Source organism: Eulemur rufifrons, chromosome 7, assembly GCF_041146395.1.
Source record: "Eulemur rufifrons isolate Redbay chromosome 7, OSU_ERuf_1, whole genome shotgun sequence".
Taxonomy (NCBI): domain Eukaryota; kingdom Metazoa; phylum Chordata; class Mammalia; order Primates; family Lemuridae; genus Eulemur; species Eulemur rufifrons.
Genome location: NC_090989.1, coordinates 275502671 through 275517618, shown reverse-complemented (window position 1 = coordinate 275517618; position 14948 = coordinate 275502671). Strand labels below are relative to the sequence as shown.

Below are 14948 nucleotides of genomic sequence, written 5' to 3'. Positions count from 1 at the left end.
CAAGCCTTTAGGATGCTTTAGGAGAAGGGGCCCCATCCTCAGGACAGCACTGACTCCAGTCACTTCTGAAAGGCTTTGTTTTCCCCACAGAGACCCCTGCTTCTTCCAGATTCCATGTCGCCATTTCTCAAGGGCCTGTTGCATGCCCAGCAATTTCACACGTCATCTTGGTTAACCCCCCTGCTCCCCAAAATATCTTTGCAGCCAGGGCCGTTCAGCCCCGTTCAGCCATGAGGGAGCCAAGGCTCTCGCAGCGGAGTGACCTGCTCTCAGGCCAGGATGTGCACCCAGCAGGGCTGCAGGCCCCACACCTACTGCAGTCTCACCCCTCCACTGCTGCCCTGGGCCCCAGAACCTGGTCTGAGGGAACTGAGGCTCTTGGTAGGCAGAGGCCATCCTCAGGGCGAGGGCACCTGTTCTGTACAATCTACACAGTGTCTCTTCCCAGCAGGGGAAAGTGTCCCCAGGGTGTCCCCATCCCCATCTTCCCTCTGCTATACATCCCAGAGAGCAGGCAGGCGAGAGAAGCCCTTGTGCTTGGGCCTCTCTGCCTGTGAGTGTCCACCGGTGGCCCTGGAGGGAAGTCTCTCAGGGCATGTTGGGGCATGGGTATGGACATGTGAAATTGGCACTAGTGATTTTTATTGAAAGAAGGAATGAATGAATGAACATACAGGTTGAGAAATAGTTGAACAGAGGCACAAATGACAGCTGGACAGGCAAAGGGCGTGAGCCACCCGAGGCAGAGATGGGGCAGTCCGGCCAGTGCAGCTTCCTGCGTCTGACTGCGCCTGCACCTCACATCACCCCCGACCCCACACGTCCTTCGGTCCTTGTGCTGGTTCAAGTCCCTCCACCCCTACTTGGTCCCTGCCAACCCCTCCAGCCTCTTCTCTTGAACGCCCCACCCCAGTGTCAAGTCCCCTGTGCACACTCCTCTCAGAGACACCTCCAGGCCATTGTCTGGTCCCCAGCAACCTCTGCTGTACTCAGGATTAAGAGCCCGGCTCCCATGTCACCTCCCAAGTGGACACCCTTCAAGAGCCCTGAGCCATGTACACCCCCACCACTGTCCTCTGGCAGAACAAGCCCCCAGTTGCGGGGGAGGACCTGGTCTCCCACACTTACCGATCTCCCCTTGACCGCTTCACCTGACAGGTAGAACACCCTCTCCTTGCTGGTCTGACCCGTTGCAGCAATGATTCTTCTCGCTGTTGTTTTTATGTAGATATTCACCTACTACTGAGTACAAAGATCCTATTGCACAGCAGATTCCTGTATTTGTCTCCAATTTTTCCTCCCTGAAAACAGTCCCAGCCCTTACCCTGGGTCACCCAGGGAATAGCTGCAGTCCAGTTCTAGAGCTTCCTCTCGGGTGCTGCACCACCCTGTCTCTCCCAGAGATCCCTCAGTCTTGGTCAGAGCTGTTTCCCCCCCCCCCGCCCCACCCCCACGCACATGCCAAGGGCATGGTCTAGAGTGCTAGCTGTGTCACGGTCATGGAGGGAAGCAGGCGGGATCTCCAGATGGGACTTCTCAGACCATTCTGATGCGCTAAGATGTGCCCCGCTGAGACTGCTAACCCTGACTGGAGAGGTCTGGGAAGGCAGGGACCGCCTTATTCGTCCTTAACACCTGGGGAAGACGCTGTGCAGGATAGAAATGCCCAGAATCTATTTGTTGCAGGTGAATGTGGCATGTGGACGGTAATTGAATATTCACTACGTGCTAAGCACTCTGCAAAGCCCTTTACAAATATTTTCATTTAACATTTATGATAAGACTCTTAGGAGGTCTGTAGAATCTCCATTTTACAGATAAGAGAATGAGGTTCAGGGAGGTGAACCGGGCAGGAAAGGGAGGATGCTGGACAGCTGGGCGGACTGGCATCCCCTGGACAGGCAGGAGCTGGCCTCGTCCTGGGCCTGTCCCTGCTCATCAGCCCCTGCCCACTGGAGCCACGTGCCGGGGGATGCAGCACGGCCCGGACGTTACAAAGTGCAGATCCTTTGTGCTGGAGTGAAATGATCCCTTGGAAAATGATCACCAGCTCCCCTTCATTACCTCCGGAGACCAAGTCCTTGCTGATTTTTCCCATCTTTATCTCAAGTACATTTAAATGTCAATTAAATTTGAAATATCTACATTTGTCAGCATTTCATTTTGGGCCAGCGTGACGTGCTGCTGATTTGTCCACGCGATGTGACACATGAAAAAAACTCTCGAGATGCAGATCTTCCTCATTAAAAAATAAGCTGGTGCGATCCTGGCACGGCGGAGAGCACAGAGCACGTCCCCGCTTCCTGACGCCGTGTCTCTGACATGGTATTTAAAAAGGAACAGCCTCGCTTGTCACCACTGTCACACACGCGCGCTAACCGGCGACACGTTAAACCAAACATTAGAAAGGGTTCGGGAAGTCATCTGCATGGGAACTCCGCGGAGACAAGGTGGGCAGAGGCGGGGGCAGCCATGGGGGACGGCAGGGCTGAGCGGTGATGGACGGCCCGGCTTGCTTTCTCGCCAAGGCTCCGGCAGCCCTCGCTGGGCAGCCGGGTTTGCCACGACCTGCCTTTGCACAGACAGCTCTTTGTGTGTAGTAAAATCCAGGCAAGTGGTGGGTGGCAGACTGCAGGGTAGTAGCTGAATTGGGTTAATGAGGGAAAAGGTACATTTTTTTTTTCATATTCTGCCTTAAGCTAATAAAAAATTTAAGCCTGGACGTTTTCGATGGTTCATCCTTTATCTCTGACAAATATCTGACTGTATGTTTCATGGGAGAACATGAGCAGCTGAATTTAAATAAGTTTATTTTGAAATCTCATCTTTCATTAAAAGTAAGAGAGGAAACACCCCACCTCTTATTTCATTGTTTCAGATGCAGGAAACTGAAGAGGCAGAATCCCGTAGTGGTTTAGAGTCAGGCAAATCCAGATTCAGCTCCCGGCTCTACCTTTAGCTGCTGTGTGACCCCTGGCAAGTGACTCCCCCTCTCTGAGCCTTGGTTTCTTTGTCTGCAAAATGGAGAGTGATAAGGAATTCGTGAGAAATTATATGGACAGCATTTCAGCCAAGGCTTGTAAGTACCGCTAGTGTCATCGTCATCATCCGTGTGGCCTGGACCCAACAAAGGTCTGTTCTGACCACAGCACATGGCAGACTTCTCACCTGGGTGCCTTGCCACTCTCAAGAGACAGGCGGTATGCTCAGGAGACAACCTGGGCCTCTTGTGGAAGCCGCTGCCCACCCAGCCTGGCCCGGCCAGAAGAGCCGGCTGCAGGAGGAGGAGAGTGGTTCATGAGCTGGAACCTGAGGCCCCCAGCCGCCCTCTGCAGTCACACCAGCCTGGAGGCACTGGGTTTTGACAGTGACCTGAACTGCAGCAGCCTGATTTAATGAAGCCAACATCCAGCCCAGCACAAAGACTCCTTGCTCTTATATGAATCCAGAAATTCCTGGCAGGTTTAGTGGCATTCCACTAGCATGCCAAGCTGTGATCTGTGCTTTCCTGTCAAAGCAGTGGAGGTGCCCATGCCTGGATGGGTGTCAGAAGGGCATTCAAGATGGCTGTGAGGGCCACTCGAGAGCCTCACTGTTTGACACAAGTCGGGGCTAGTGTCCCCTTGTGTGTATGTCCACCATCAGCCCTGCTGACACAGTGAGGGCTGGAATCCCTGCTCGCCACTTCCTGGCTGGGTCACTTGGTCACTTCATTCTTCTTCACGAGTGGTTCCCCAGGGCTCGGCTGCCTGGGTCTGCGCACAGCGAGCAGGCGGAAAGTGCCTCTTGGTCGGTGTCCGGATGGATGGATGGACTCGCTCTCCATCAAATCAGTACAGTGACACCTTCCTGCTAGGCTCTTGTGAGGGGTAGAAATGACATGCGTAAAGCCCCGGCACAGTGCCTGCTTGTGGATCTCATTTTAACACTTTCCTGAGGCTTCTGCCTGCCCCTGTATACCTGACACCCTCACGCCCTAATGTGGTCCCATTCTTCATGTCCTAGTGTCTCGAGGACAGAGAGGGGACCCTTTTAAGCCACAACCGCACACTGGGGAAAGGAGCCATGTGATGTGGCGGGGCTCCAGGACAGTGGGTGGCACTGGGCCCCCAGCATGCTGGCTTTCCTTCCTTCAGTTGCTGAGCACCCCGCCCCCAACAGGTGGGAGAGAGAGCGAGCGGACGCCTGCCCTGGGGTAGCTCACTCGAAAACAGAATTGCAAGAGGTTAAATGGTATCTATGAAGCACTGAGACACCCAGCCAGAGAGCGCTTTCTCCATCTGGGGGGAAAACTCCAGCTGGGAGCTCCAGGGGGCTTCCTAGAAGTGCCATTTGAGCTGAATCTTCAAGACTGAAGAGCAGTCAGAGCACCAGGCAGAGGAGACAGGGGGAGTGTGAAGGGCCCTGTGTGCTCAGAGACGAGCATTCCTCAGACGGAACCGTGGCTACAGTGCAGGGGTGCCGGCAGGAGGCCGCAGAGGCAGGCAGAGCCCACATGCAGCATGCAGTCTGCCCCGCTCGGAGCTCGCACTTGACACAGCCGCTCCCCAGAGTGGAGCATGAGCCCAGGGCTGCCCACCCTCCGCCGGCTCAGGGGAGCAGGCCCCCTAAGTGTTAAACAGACAAGCCATTCTGCAAACGTCTGGACATTCTTATTCCGAACAGTTTACTCAATGGACGTATTTACTCACCACACAACCAATTGCGGCAGAATTGTGATTCACGATGGCAGGCGTGCAGGTTTTAAGCAGGAGAGTGACAAGGTCAGGTTTGTGATTCAGAACAGGACTCCAGTGGCTGTGTGGAGGGGGCCTTTCTGCTCCGCCTTGTTTGCTGTGGACGGAGCAGGAGCGAGCAGCCTGGCCTCACAGCTGGCCAGGGCACGTTCCCGAGGGTCAGATCTTCCTGCCCCCTCCGCTGAGCCCAGAGGAAAACGTTCCTGGGCCGATGCCCTGTCTAGGCCAGGAAGGACTGATGTGTGCTCACCCCTAACAGCCAGCAAGGCGGCCTGGGAGCAGAGAGGAGCCAAGCGCTGTGACTCGCCACCTCCCCGGGGTGTGACCCTGGGCTAAGGGCTTCTCTTCGCCTGGCCAGCCCCTGGGGACGACACGCAGAAGTGAAGGTTCTGGTGTGAGCGTGCAGGCAGCCAGCTCTGGGTACAACTGCCTTAGCAGCAGCCATGGTGGGTCGCAGGAGAGCCCAGGCACAACCCACTCGCCCAATCCCAGGGGGCAGCGGCTGTCCCTCATTTACCCTCCAGTTGTGGTTCTCGTGTCCTTTTCTTGAATACATTGCCCTTTCCTGAAATAAAACCTTAAAGGAATTCCTGCCATATAAAGCAAAGACAGGAGACTGCTTTGGCTGGGGGAGAGGAGAGAGGAGAGCCGCTCTCAGGCGCCCGGTGTCTCCCACCCCACCCTCTCCCCAACTTCACCATCGCCTCAGAGCAAGCCCAGCCCGTGACTGGGGCAGGCGTGTGGAGCACCTGCTCCCTGGCACCTGAGCCAGGATTTGAACCCAGGTCTGCCCGGTCCAGCTCCTCTCTCCTGAGCACACGGCCTCTCGCAGGCCCTGGTCGGTATATGATTCACAGGAGGCCGGCTTGGAGTTGCTCTGGCCTGTGTACGTGTTTGTGTTTACAGAGGTAGAGCTCACAGGTGGCTGACAAGGGAGATGCATTTTTTATAACAATGAATATTTAATTTCTACATCACAGATGAAAAAGACTCTCTGAAGAGGCATCTGAGGCAAACTCCAGAGAGCAGCCGCTAATCAGAAAAGGGCCTTCTCGCGATGCTCTTCCACATGGCTCACTTTTTCTTTAACTTCTTTATTTTTTATTTTTTCCTGATTACTGAAGTAGATGTGCTCATTGTAGGAAATGTACGAGACATGGAAACCACCCGCGGTCGCACTAGCTGTTACTGACATTTAGGCACGTGCCTTTCCTGTCTTTTTTCCATGCATTTTCCCGTAAGTAGAGGAGACAGTGCAGTGTAATCGCAGTTGTGCTTCCTGATTCTTTACAAACATTTTGTCAATGCGAAGACAGCATTCAGCCACTGCGCAGATTCCTGTTGCAGAAAATGGGTGGCTTCATGTTTTAATATTATAAACAGCAGTAATGAACATCTTTGGGCATAATCCTTTGCTACATTTAGAGTTATCCAAATGGGTGTAATTACTAGGTCAGCGATGACGGATCATGAGTTTAAGGCTCTTGGCACACATGGCGCATCCACAGTTTCTTTTCCATCTGGGACCAGCGTCCTCACCCTGGGGCCCCTCAGGCTTTCTCCCAGGAGCCGCCACCACGGGCTGGCAGAGGGAGGCCAGGGCCAGGCACGGAGCCCAGAGCCCTCCTCCACCCGCACATGGAGTTCCGACGGCGCCCCTAACTGCCTTTCTCTTCTCTTTTGTCTTCCTCCGCCCCAGCCTGGTAAAGCCCCTGAGACACTATGCGGTCTTCCTCTCCGAAGACTCCTCTGACGATGAATGCCAGCGGGAAGAGGGCCCGAGCTCTGGCTTCACCGAGAGCTTTTTCTTCTCTGCTCCCTTTGAATGGTCTCTCCTTCCTTCTTCCATTTCCCTGAGCATGGCTTGGTGACTCTTGGGGGCTGCATGGTGGTGGTGGCGGGGGGGGGTGCTGCTTGCCCTTGCATGGGGGGGAGGGGTGTTTGGAGCTGCTGCCTGCCAGTGCCCCGGTGGCAACGTGCAAGGTGGACGTCACCTCCATGTGCCTGCTCTTCCTCTCAGGGCATCATTCTGTCTGCCCTACGGGTGCTGTGACGATGGAGTGGGGCGAGAGGGCGAGACGGCAGCAGGGGTCCCCTTTCCTTATGAGGGAAAATTGGCTTGGAGGTTAATGCAATTAGTGATCCTCAAGTCCTTGTTTATCTCAGCACATCTTGGAAAGCCATGGAGAAGAGGAGTTATATTGTAAATGAAGAAAAAAACAAAACTTTACTAATATGGAATGTATATATTAATGCCAGCATACCCAAATGTTCTGATCTGCCTGACTTTTTAAAGATAATTTTTATCATTATTATTTATAGCCTAAGCTTCATACCAATTACAAATAGCAATTTTAAAAAAGAAAAAAAAGGTTCACCCACAATCCTCCCACTCCCCCCAAAGTTAAGCTTTTATAGTCCTCCTTTCTTTGCCAGTTCTTGCCCCTCCACCCACAAGTTCTCCAGAGCTGGGACTGAGCAGAGAGACAGGTTTTGTCTGTTTTTGTTTGTTAGCAAGGTTGTGTGTTGTCCATGGGAGCCTTTAAGGGAAGGAAAACGGCCCTTTGCTGAACGCCCACAGTGCTCGCTCAGGACAGCCTTCTGGGCAGTGGTTGTTTTAGCCGAAGAGGAAACGTTTCCCCCCCCTCTTCACACCCCCTTTCATGCCCTCCCTGTTCCTAAACCCCAGCAGAAGTCCCCTGCATCAAGTCCCTGCCCCTGGGTTCCTCTAGGGACCTTACAAACCCCAGACTGCAGTGCCTCCTGCCACTGTCCCCGCACGGTAGGAGGGTCCTGGCCCTTTCCTGACACCAGGTCACCTGGGACCCGGGCAAGTCAATCCCCTCCTGATGCCCTCAATTAGAAAGTCGTGGCCTAAGTCAGTGTTGCCCAAGCATCACATGCTACCTTTTCTGTACACTGAATCTTTCTCTTTAGACTTTTTTTCCCCCCCTTAAGAGACAGGGCCTCGCTCTGTTGCCCAGACTAGAGTGCAGTGGCATGATCACAGCTCACTGTAACCTCAAACTCCTGGGCTCACGCGATCCTCCCACCTCAGCCTCCTGAGTAGCTGGGACTACAGGTGCACACCACCACACCCAGCTACTTTTTTAATTTTTTGTAGAGATGGGGTCTCGCTGTGTTACACAGGCTGGTCTTGAACTCCTGACCTCAAGTGATCCTCCTGCCTTGGCCTCCCAAAGTGCTGGGATTATGGGCATGAGCCACCATGCTCAGATTTTTTTTCTTTTAAAATTTTTAAAAATTAGCCTTGTCCTATGAAACAATATCTATATCATAGGTTTAATGTATTAATTATTATTTCTATTTCTAATTAGAATAAAAATAAAACCATTGGAATAAGAAATATTTATCCATGTGTCAACCTAAAATCACCTTGCAGAAAAAGGCACCGTACTTGGGTATCACCCAGCTCCCACCAAGGATCCCAGCAGGTCAAGTCCAAGGCCCAGCCCCATCACGTTCGCTTTGAATTAACTGAGGCTTTAATTATTTAAGAATGTTTAGTGTTCACTTTCTTAGCCCATGACCTCAAAGGTTAGTGCAGGCCTTCGTGTGTATGCGCTTAAAAAGGAATTGGCCCATCCTGACTCAACAAAATGAGTTTAAAAAAAACACTATTTCCTTACGTTTAGAAGCACAACGACTTAATTTTCTTTATCCCATTCATTGTATTCAAACTTGATTAAAGGGTCTTTAATCCCTCAGTCAGAGTGAAGGAGGGACTTTTGAATTCTCTGGAACTGGGCTTCCATTTCCATCTCTTCTGGGCGCATTGTGCCAGAGGGTGTTATTTAACTTCTCTGAGCTTACAGGTCTCATCTGTAAAGTGGGGCTGTGAGTCCTACTTGCACGTTGCAGGGAGACAGTACCGTCTGACGGCGTCCCTGCTGGTAGTTGGGGGTCTGTCCCCGCCACGGTTCCTTCCTGGGCCTTCGGCGCAGGCCTGCTCCTGGCCGGCAGGTGGCGCCCTTGCCCCACCTCACCAGCGCCACGCGCACGTCTCTGTCAGACCCGGGGCCACCCCCAGCCCCGCCCAGCGCTTAGAGGTGGCAAGATGCGATGCCTGCCGGGGCTCCACCAGAGGTCAGGGTTTATGCAGGCTCAGCCTCTCCGCGTACCCAGTGGCGCCCCGGGGCTCAGGTCAGTGGGAAAGGCAGGCAAGCGGAACCCGTTGTTACCGACGCTTGGGTCGGCTGCAGGGTTTTGAGCGTGAATGTACGGAAAGCTGCTAGCACGGGGCCCAAGTGGCAGCCACGCTCACTGGAGGGTTAGTGATGCTGTGACCAGCCTCTGCGTGTCTGCTGTGTGCCAGGCACCGCATTTGCTCGTGTGGTCACCACCCCCACCTGAGCAGCTGAGGCCCAGAGAGGTTAAGTGACAAGAGATGGCACGACCAGAACCAAAGTCAGCAGCAGCTGAGGCCCAGACGATTCCCCTGAGGGTCCTGGGGTTCTGCCCTCAAGTTTCCCCGTGAGCTGTGTGTGTACAGGACCCGGGTCTTCGGCTACTTGTCGGTCACCAAACGGGGGTCGGGGAGCAGGACACATCTGCCCGCCTGCAGTTCCCCTCTGGTCCCATCACTCCCCACACCTTATCTGAACGGCTCGCAAGCCCACCAGCCAGTTTAGTGAAAGGACCCGTGGTTTGCAGGAAACAAAGTGGGTCCCTTTGGCTGTGAGTGAGAGCAGCCGAAGCACCTGGCCCGAGGTCACAGCCCCAGGTCTGTCAGAGTGGCCAGCTTGCACCGTCGCCGCCACCCAGATGCCTGCCCTCGTGGGGACCCCAGGACACTCTTATGTCCCGAAGGCTCCTGGGCAGGCTCTTCAAGGACTAGAGGTTCTCAGGGGCTGGAGCTACTCGCTCTTCCGTGAAGGCCCTGGGCGGGAGGGTCAAGCCTGCTCTGTCTCTTCCCAGGCCACAGCCCTATCGGACGCTCAAGGAGTCAGACAGTGCGGACGGCGACGAGGTGGAGAGTCCGGAGCAGCGAGCGCGGAAGCCCTTGGGCCCTGCCCCAGCTCCCCCTGACCGGGCCGCCAGCATTGACCTTCTGGAAGACGTCTTCAGCAGCCTGGACATGGAGGCCCCCCTGCAGCCGCTGGGCCAGGCCAAGAGCTTGGAGGACCTCCGGGCCCCCAAAGACCTGAGGGAGCAGCCAGGGACCTTTGACTATCAGGTATGGTGTCTGTAGGGAGGGCGTCTGCTTTGCACACCTAAGGCGGGTCACCCATGTGACAGCGGAAGAGACCAAAGGAGAAACCGTGACTTTTCCAAGGTCCTCAGGCAATGCCTGGGGTCAGTCTGACTGCAAACCCCACCCAGCAGCCAGACCACCCTAACAGTGATGACTAGAGAAGATGCTGGAGCCTGGTGGAAAGCTGTCCCCCGCTTCTGTGTGTGCCTCAGACAGAGGTGGGCTGGTGCCCCAGGCTGCTATCCCCCAGGCCTCCAGGCAGGGCTTTAGCCACTGCTAGAACTGGGATGGTTCCCATCCCCACCGAGGCTCCTGACAAGAGCTTTTGGATCAGAAGTCCACATTCTGGATTATTCCTGTGTGACTACTAATTTCCGTTGTGACTCCCAACCCATCACATCCCCTCTCTGGGCCTCAGTTTCCTCACTTGCAATTGAAAGCTGCTGACTTAGCAGTCACGGGGTCCCATGGTGGGATCCACAACGCTCCCACGATTCTAGCAGTTGACGAGTGTCCCCTACGGGGAGTGGGGAAGCTCAGGCCAAGAGAAAGGGAGTGACCGGCCCAGGTCGCCTCGCATGTAAGTGGCAGAGCCAGCGCTCGAATCCCGTCCTCCCACTGTCTCCCTCGCCAGAGTGCCTTCCACCAGCCCTGCGCCTCCCTCGCCCTGGGGCTCATGGCGACAGAAGGTGCTGTGCGCTCTGGAAAGTAAAAAGGGCCCCCCCTTGCCGGTCGACGCAGTCTCGTTCCTAAAACTGCTTGGCAACCTCTGGCGTGAAAGGACAAGAGCTTTGTCCCAAATCCCTTTGTGCCACACAGTGAGAAAAGCCTGGGCTTGGAGTCCAGACAGACCTGCGTTCTGCTGGTGACCTGGGGAGCCCCCAACTGCTCCAAGTCCAGGAAGTTACCTGGCCACACACCTGGGAGCACACACCCGGCACACAGGGGGGGCATGGCAATGGGCACACCCTTCCTTCCCGTCTGTCCCCTATGGTCACTGCTTCCCTCGTTCCCTCCCAACAGAGACTGGACCTGGGCGGGAGCGAGAGTCGCCGTGGGATGATGGTGGCCTTGAAGCTTGCCCACCCGTACAACAAGCTGTGGAGCCTGGGCCAGGACGACATGGCCATCCCCAGCAAGCCCCCAGCTGCCTCCCCCGAGAAGCCCTCCGTCCTGCTCGGGAACTCCCTAGCCCTGCCCCGAAGGCCCCAGAACCGGGACAGCATCCTGAACCCCAGTGACAAGGAGGAGGCGCCCACCCCCACTCCAGGCAGCATCACCATTCCCCGGCCCCAGGGCAGGAAGACCCCAGAGCTGGGCATCGTGCCTCCACCGCCCACTGCCCGCCCGGCCAAGCTCCAGGCTGCCAGCACCCCACTCGGTGACTTCCCAGAGCGGCTGCAGGTGGATCGGGAGAGGAGAGCCGCCCTGAGCCCAGCCCTGTTCCCAGGGCTCCTCCCCAGTGTTGCTCCCCAAGGCCCCACTGAACTGCTCCAGCCGCTCAGCCCAGCCCCAGGGGCTGCGGGCACCGACAGCGACGCCCTGCTCGCCCTCCTGGACCCACTTAACACAGCCTGGCCAGGCAGCACCTTTCCACCATGCCCTGTCACCCCAAATGTAGCCACCCCATTCACCCCCCAGTTCAGCTTTCCCCCTGCAGGGACCCCCACCGCGTTCCCACAGCCACCACTCAACCCCTTTGTCCCAGCCATGCCAGTGGCCCCACCTGCCCTGCCCCTGGTCTCCTCACCAGCTGGGCCTTTCGGGGCCCCTCCGACCTCCCTGGGGCCAGCTTTTGCGCCTGGCCTCCTGCTGTCCGGTGCTGGCTTCTGCACCCCTCACAGGTCTCAGCCCAACCTGTCTGCCCTCTCCATGCCCAACCTCTTCGGCCAGATGCCCGTGGGCGCCCACACCAGCCCCCTGCAGCCGCTGGGGCCCCCAGCAGTCGCACCCTCGAGGATCCGAACGTTGCCCCTGGCCCGCTCCAGTGCCAGGGCTGCTGAGGCCAAGCAGGGGCTGGCCCTGAGGCCAGGAGACGCCCCCCTTCTGCCTCCCAGACCCCCCCAGGGCCTGGAGCCTGCACTGCGGCCCTCTGCTCCTCAGCAGGCCAGAGACCCCTTTGAGGATTTGTTGCAGAAGACCAAGCAAGACGTGAGCCCGGCCCCGGCCCCGGCCCCGGCCCCGGCCCCGGCCCCAGGCTCGGTGGAGCAGCTCAGGAAGCAGTGGGAGACCTTCGAGTGAGCCAGGCCTGAGGGCAGGCGAGCCAAGCCTGAGTGTGCGTCGCCCACTGCTGTGGCTCCGAGGCTCCCCTGCCACTGGTTCTGTCCAGGTTCTGCCGGTGGGTAGGGATGGGACCCCTCTCTGCCACCCCCTGACGCCCTGGTCTCCACACCCACTGCCCATCTCGGAGGGAATGGCGCCAGTTCTGGCCTAGGAATCAACCCAGCCCCTGGGCACCCGTCCCACCCGGCCATGGCCCCTCAGCACCCCTACTGGGTTTTGCACTAAGGAGGTCAGTCAGCTGGGCCAGTGATTGCCCAGACCACATCCTACCCTCCTTCCCTCCAGAAACATCCCACAAGGCTCCGCAAAGCCTCTCCTCCTGAGCCCAGCTCTCCTCTCCCTACCGCAGCCCAGCCCTGCACGCCCCACCTGGACGGGCACAGGAGTCAGTGTTACCCTCAAGTGTGGGCTCGTCTGCACGAGACACAGGTGATTTGGGGGTTTGAAGTCAGGACTGCTCCCGGGTGGAGGATCTCACTGGCGGGGCATTTCCAAACCCTCTCTAGCAATATGCACATGCGTTCTTTCCTGAGTCTTCACCCCAACCCCAAACTTCAGCTGTTTCTGGCCTGGTAGGATCTGGGTGCCGAAGGATCTTGGGCTCCCCTTTGATAGCCAAACCCAGCCCCAGCCACCCTGCATGGGGGCCAGGCACCAGCAACTCTGATTTGTGGAAGAAAAATAGAAACCCACAAATCTCAGTGAGTTAGGAGGAATCCTCAGCCCTTGTCCAGCCCTCTGTCACTCTGATACTTCCAGTTCTTCTTGTCTCTCCTGTCACCATCAAAGCTGGGCTCAGCCTATTGTCACTTGGGGTTTCATGGGCAAAGCTGAGAAGGAACATCCCAGATTTCAACTCAAAGGCCAAGCTTAACGTCGCAGATTGACGTGGCAGTCCGGGCTCCCTGGGCTGGGACAGGGTGGTGGCCCTGGGCCCCTTCTCCAGGGTCCTGGTGGTCTGGAGGCTCCTTTCAGCCTGGAGGCAGGAGCAGCTCCAGAAGCCTGTCCCTCCCCACCTGTCCCGAGCTTCTGGCCAGCACAGCAATTCCTGAGGCCAACGTCACCAAAGTTAGATTGAAATGTCTTGTTATTGTTTGTTTTATCTTTCTTTTCCTTTTTACCTTATTGATTTGATGAATCTTGAAATTGATTCATTTCCATAAAGCAAGTTAAAGTATGGCCCAACCATTTAAGAAAACAACCATCTGAGACATGCAGGAAATTGTGAGCATTTTGACCGGGTTTCTCATTTCCTATTTGTGAATGGTCAGACATACAGTCTACCCAGGGTGTCTGATGGAGCCCAGGGGGTCCCTGGAGGTCCCTGTCACGCCAGGGAGCCTCCTGTGTGTCTGAGAGGCTGCGGTGCGTGCTGAGGCCTGATGGCCAGTCCAGCACACAGCCCGTCCTGGGTCCGCTGTGGCCCAGCTGGCCAGGGCTTCTCTTACCGTCTGGTGAGTGTTCTCTGGCTGCTGGGGAAGCCATGTCGCGCCTGGGCCAGTGGGCGTCTCCTCGACACTAGTGTTTCAGCGCAGATTCCAGTTCTGCCCCCGACCCAGGGCAGACCCACAGGCCCATCTGGGACAGGTCAGGATGAGAAAAGAGGTGCTGGGCAGCCCCAGGGCAGGCGGCCCCACAGTCTCCCTGGCTGTGCTGGGGCTGGGGGCAGGGCCCCGTGTTCACGTGAGCACTGCTGTCTCTTCACTTGCCGCATTGAACTTGCAAACCCAAGGAGGAACTTTGTGTGTGCATTCAATAAAATCTTCTTAGGAAAAGGCTGGCATCTGTGTCCTTGAAGGAGCTCTGTGGGGACAGGAGCCTCCATGTGGGCTCTCGGCTTCTTCACCACCACCTCCTGCAGAGGTGGCGGCCAGGTGCGGAGCGCCTAGGGAAGGATTCAGTGGCCTCCCAAGCCTGTGCCCACGCAGGGCTCTAATCCAGTTCACCCCTTTCCCTCACAAGCAGGGCACAGGGGCGAGCTGGTGACAGGCCTGCACAGCCCTGCCAGGATCATAGAGCAGGCGACAGGCCCCCAGTGGTGTTGAGGACACCCAGGCTCCAGAAAAGGACAAGTTCAGAAGGATACCTGACAAGTCGCCCCCACAGATCTCTCAGCAAGAGCAGAACCTGGAATCTGCCCCTCTGTTGGGTACTTGTGTTTGGAGGGGAGATCTGGACCAATCGATCACCCACAGTGGGCGTTAAACACACACCCCAATCTGCCCATGACCTGGCTGTGCTCCCCCTGTCCCAGGGCTGACCCTGAAAATGACAAGCACCCAGAACCCACAGGAGCAAGGGAGAAGAGGACACGGGGCTTCCCGAAAAAGAGCAGCCAGCCTGTAATCCTAGCACTCTGGGAGGCCAAAGCCGGAGGATTGCTTGAGCTCAGGAGTTCAAGACCAGCCTAAGCAAGAGCGAGACCCCCTCTCTACTTAAAAAAAAAAAAAAAAGAATAGAAAAATTAGCTGGGGATCATGGCATCCACCTGTAGTCCCAGCTACTCAGGAGGCTGAGGCAGGAGGATCGCTGGAGCCCAGGAGTTGGAGGCTGTAGTGAGCTATGATGACGTCACTGCACTCTACCCAGGGCGACAGAGCAAGACTGTCTCCAAAAAAAAGGGCAGCCAGCTTTATCTATATGCTGGGGTTCCACATAAACTATCTTAGGAGGTCTGCAACTAACATGGGTTTGGCAAATTCCTGACTTCAACA

The 14948-nt window shown here is 56.3% G+C and overlaps 1 protein-coding gene across 9 annotated transcripts in view; it reads left to right on the top strand.

The window, feature by feature from the left end:
• The window catches only part of DENND1A (DENN domain containing 1A), a 499384-nt gene extending 485376 nt beyond the window's left edge, over positions 1 to 14008 (top strand). For 4 of the 9 annotated variants that reach the window (XM_069476764.1, XM_069476762.1, XM_069476760.1 and 1 more), the window contains 3 exons: positions 6436 to 6564; positions 9675 to 9933; positions 10975 to 14008. In XM_069476764.1, coding sequence (XP_069332865.1) covers positions 6436 to 6564; positions 9675 to 9933; positions 10975 to 12192 — 1606 coding nt within the window. In that variant the 3' untranslated portion in view covers positions 12193 to 14008. The remainder of the gene's footprint in view (positions 1 to 6435; positions 6565 to 9674; positions 9934 to 10974) is intronic. The other 5 variants (XM_069476759.1, XM_069476757.1, XM_069476765.1 and 2 more) reach the window with 3 other exon arrangements.
• Positions 14009 to 14948: the final 940 nt, after the last annotated feature.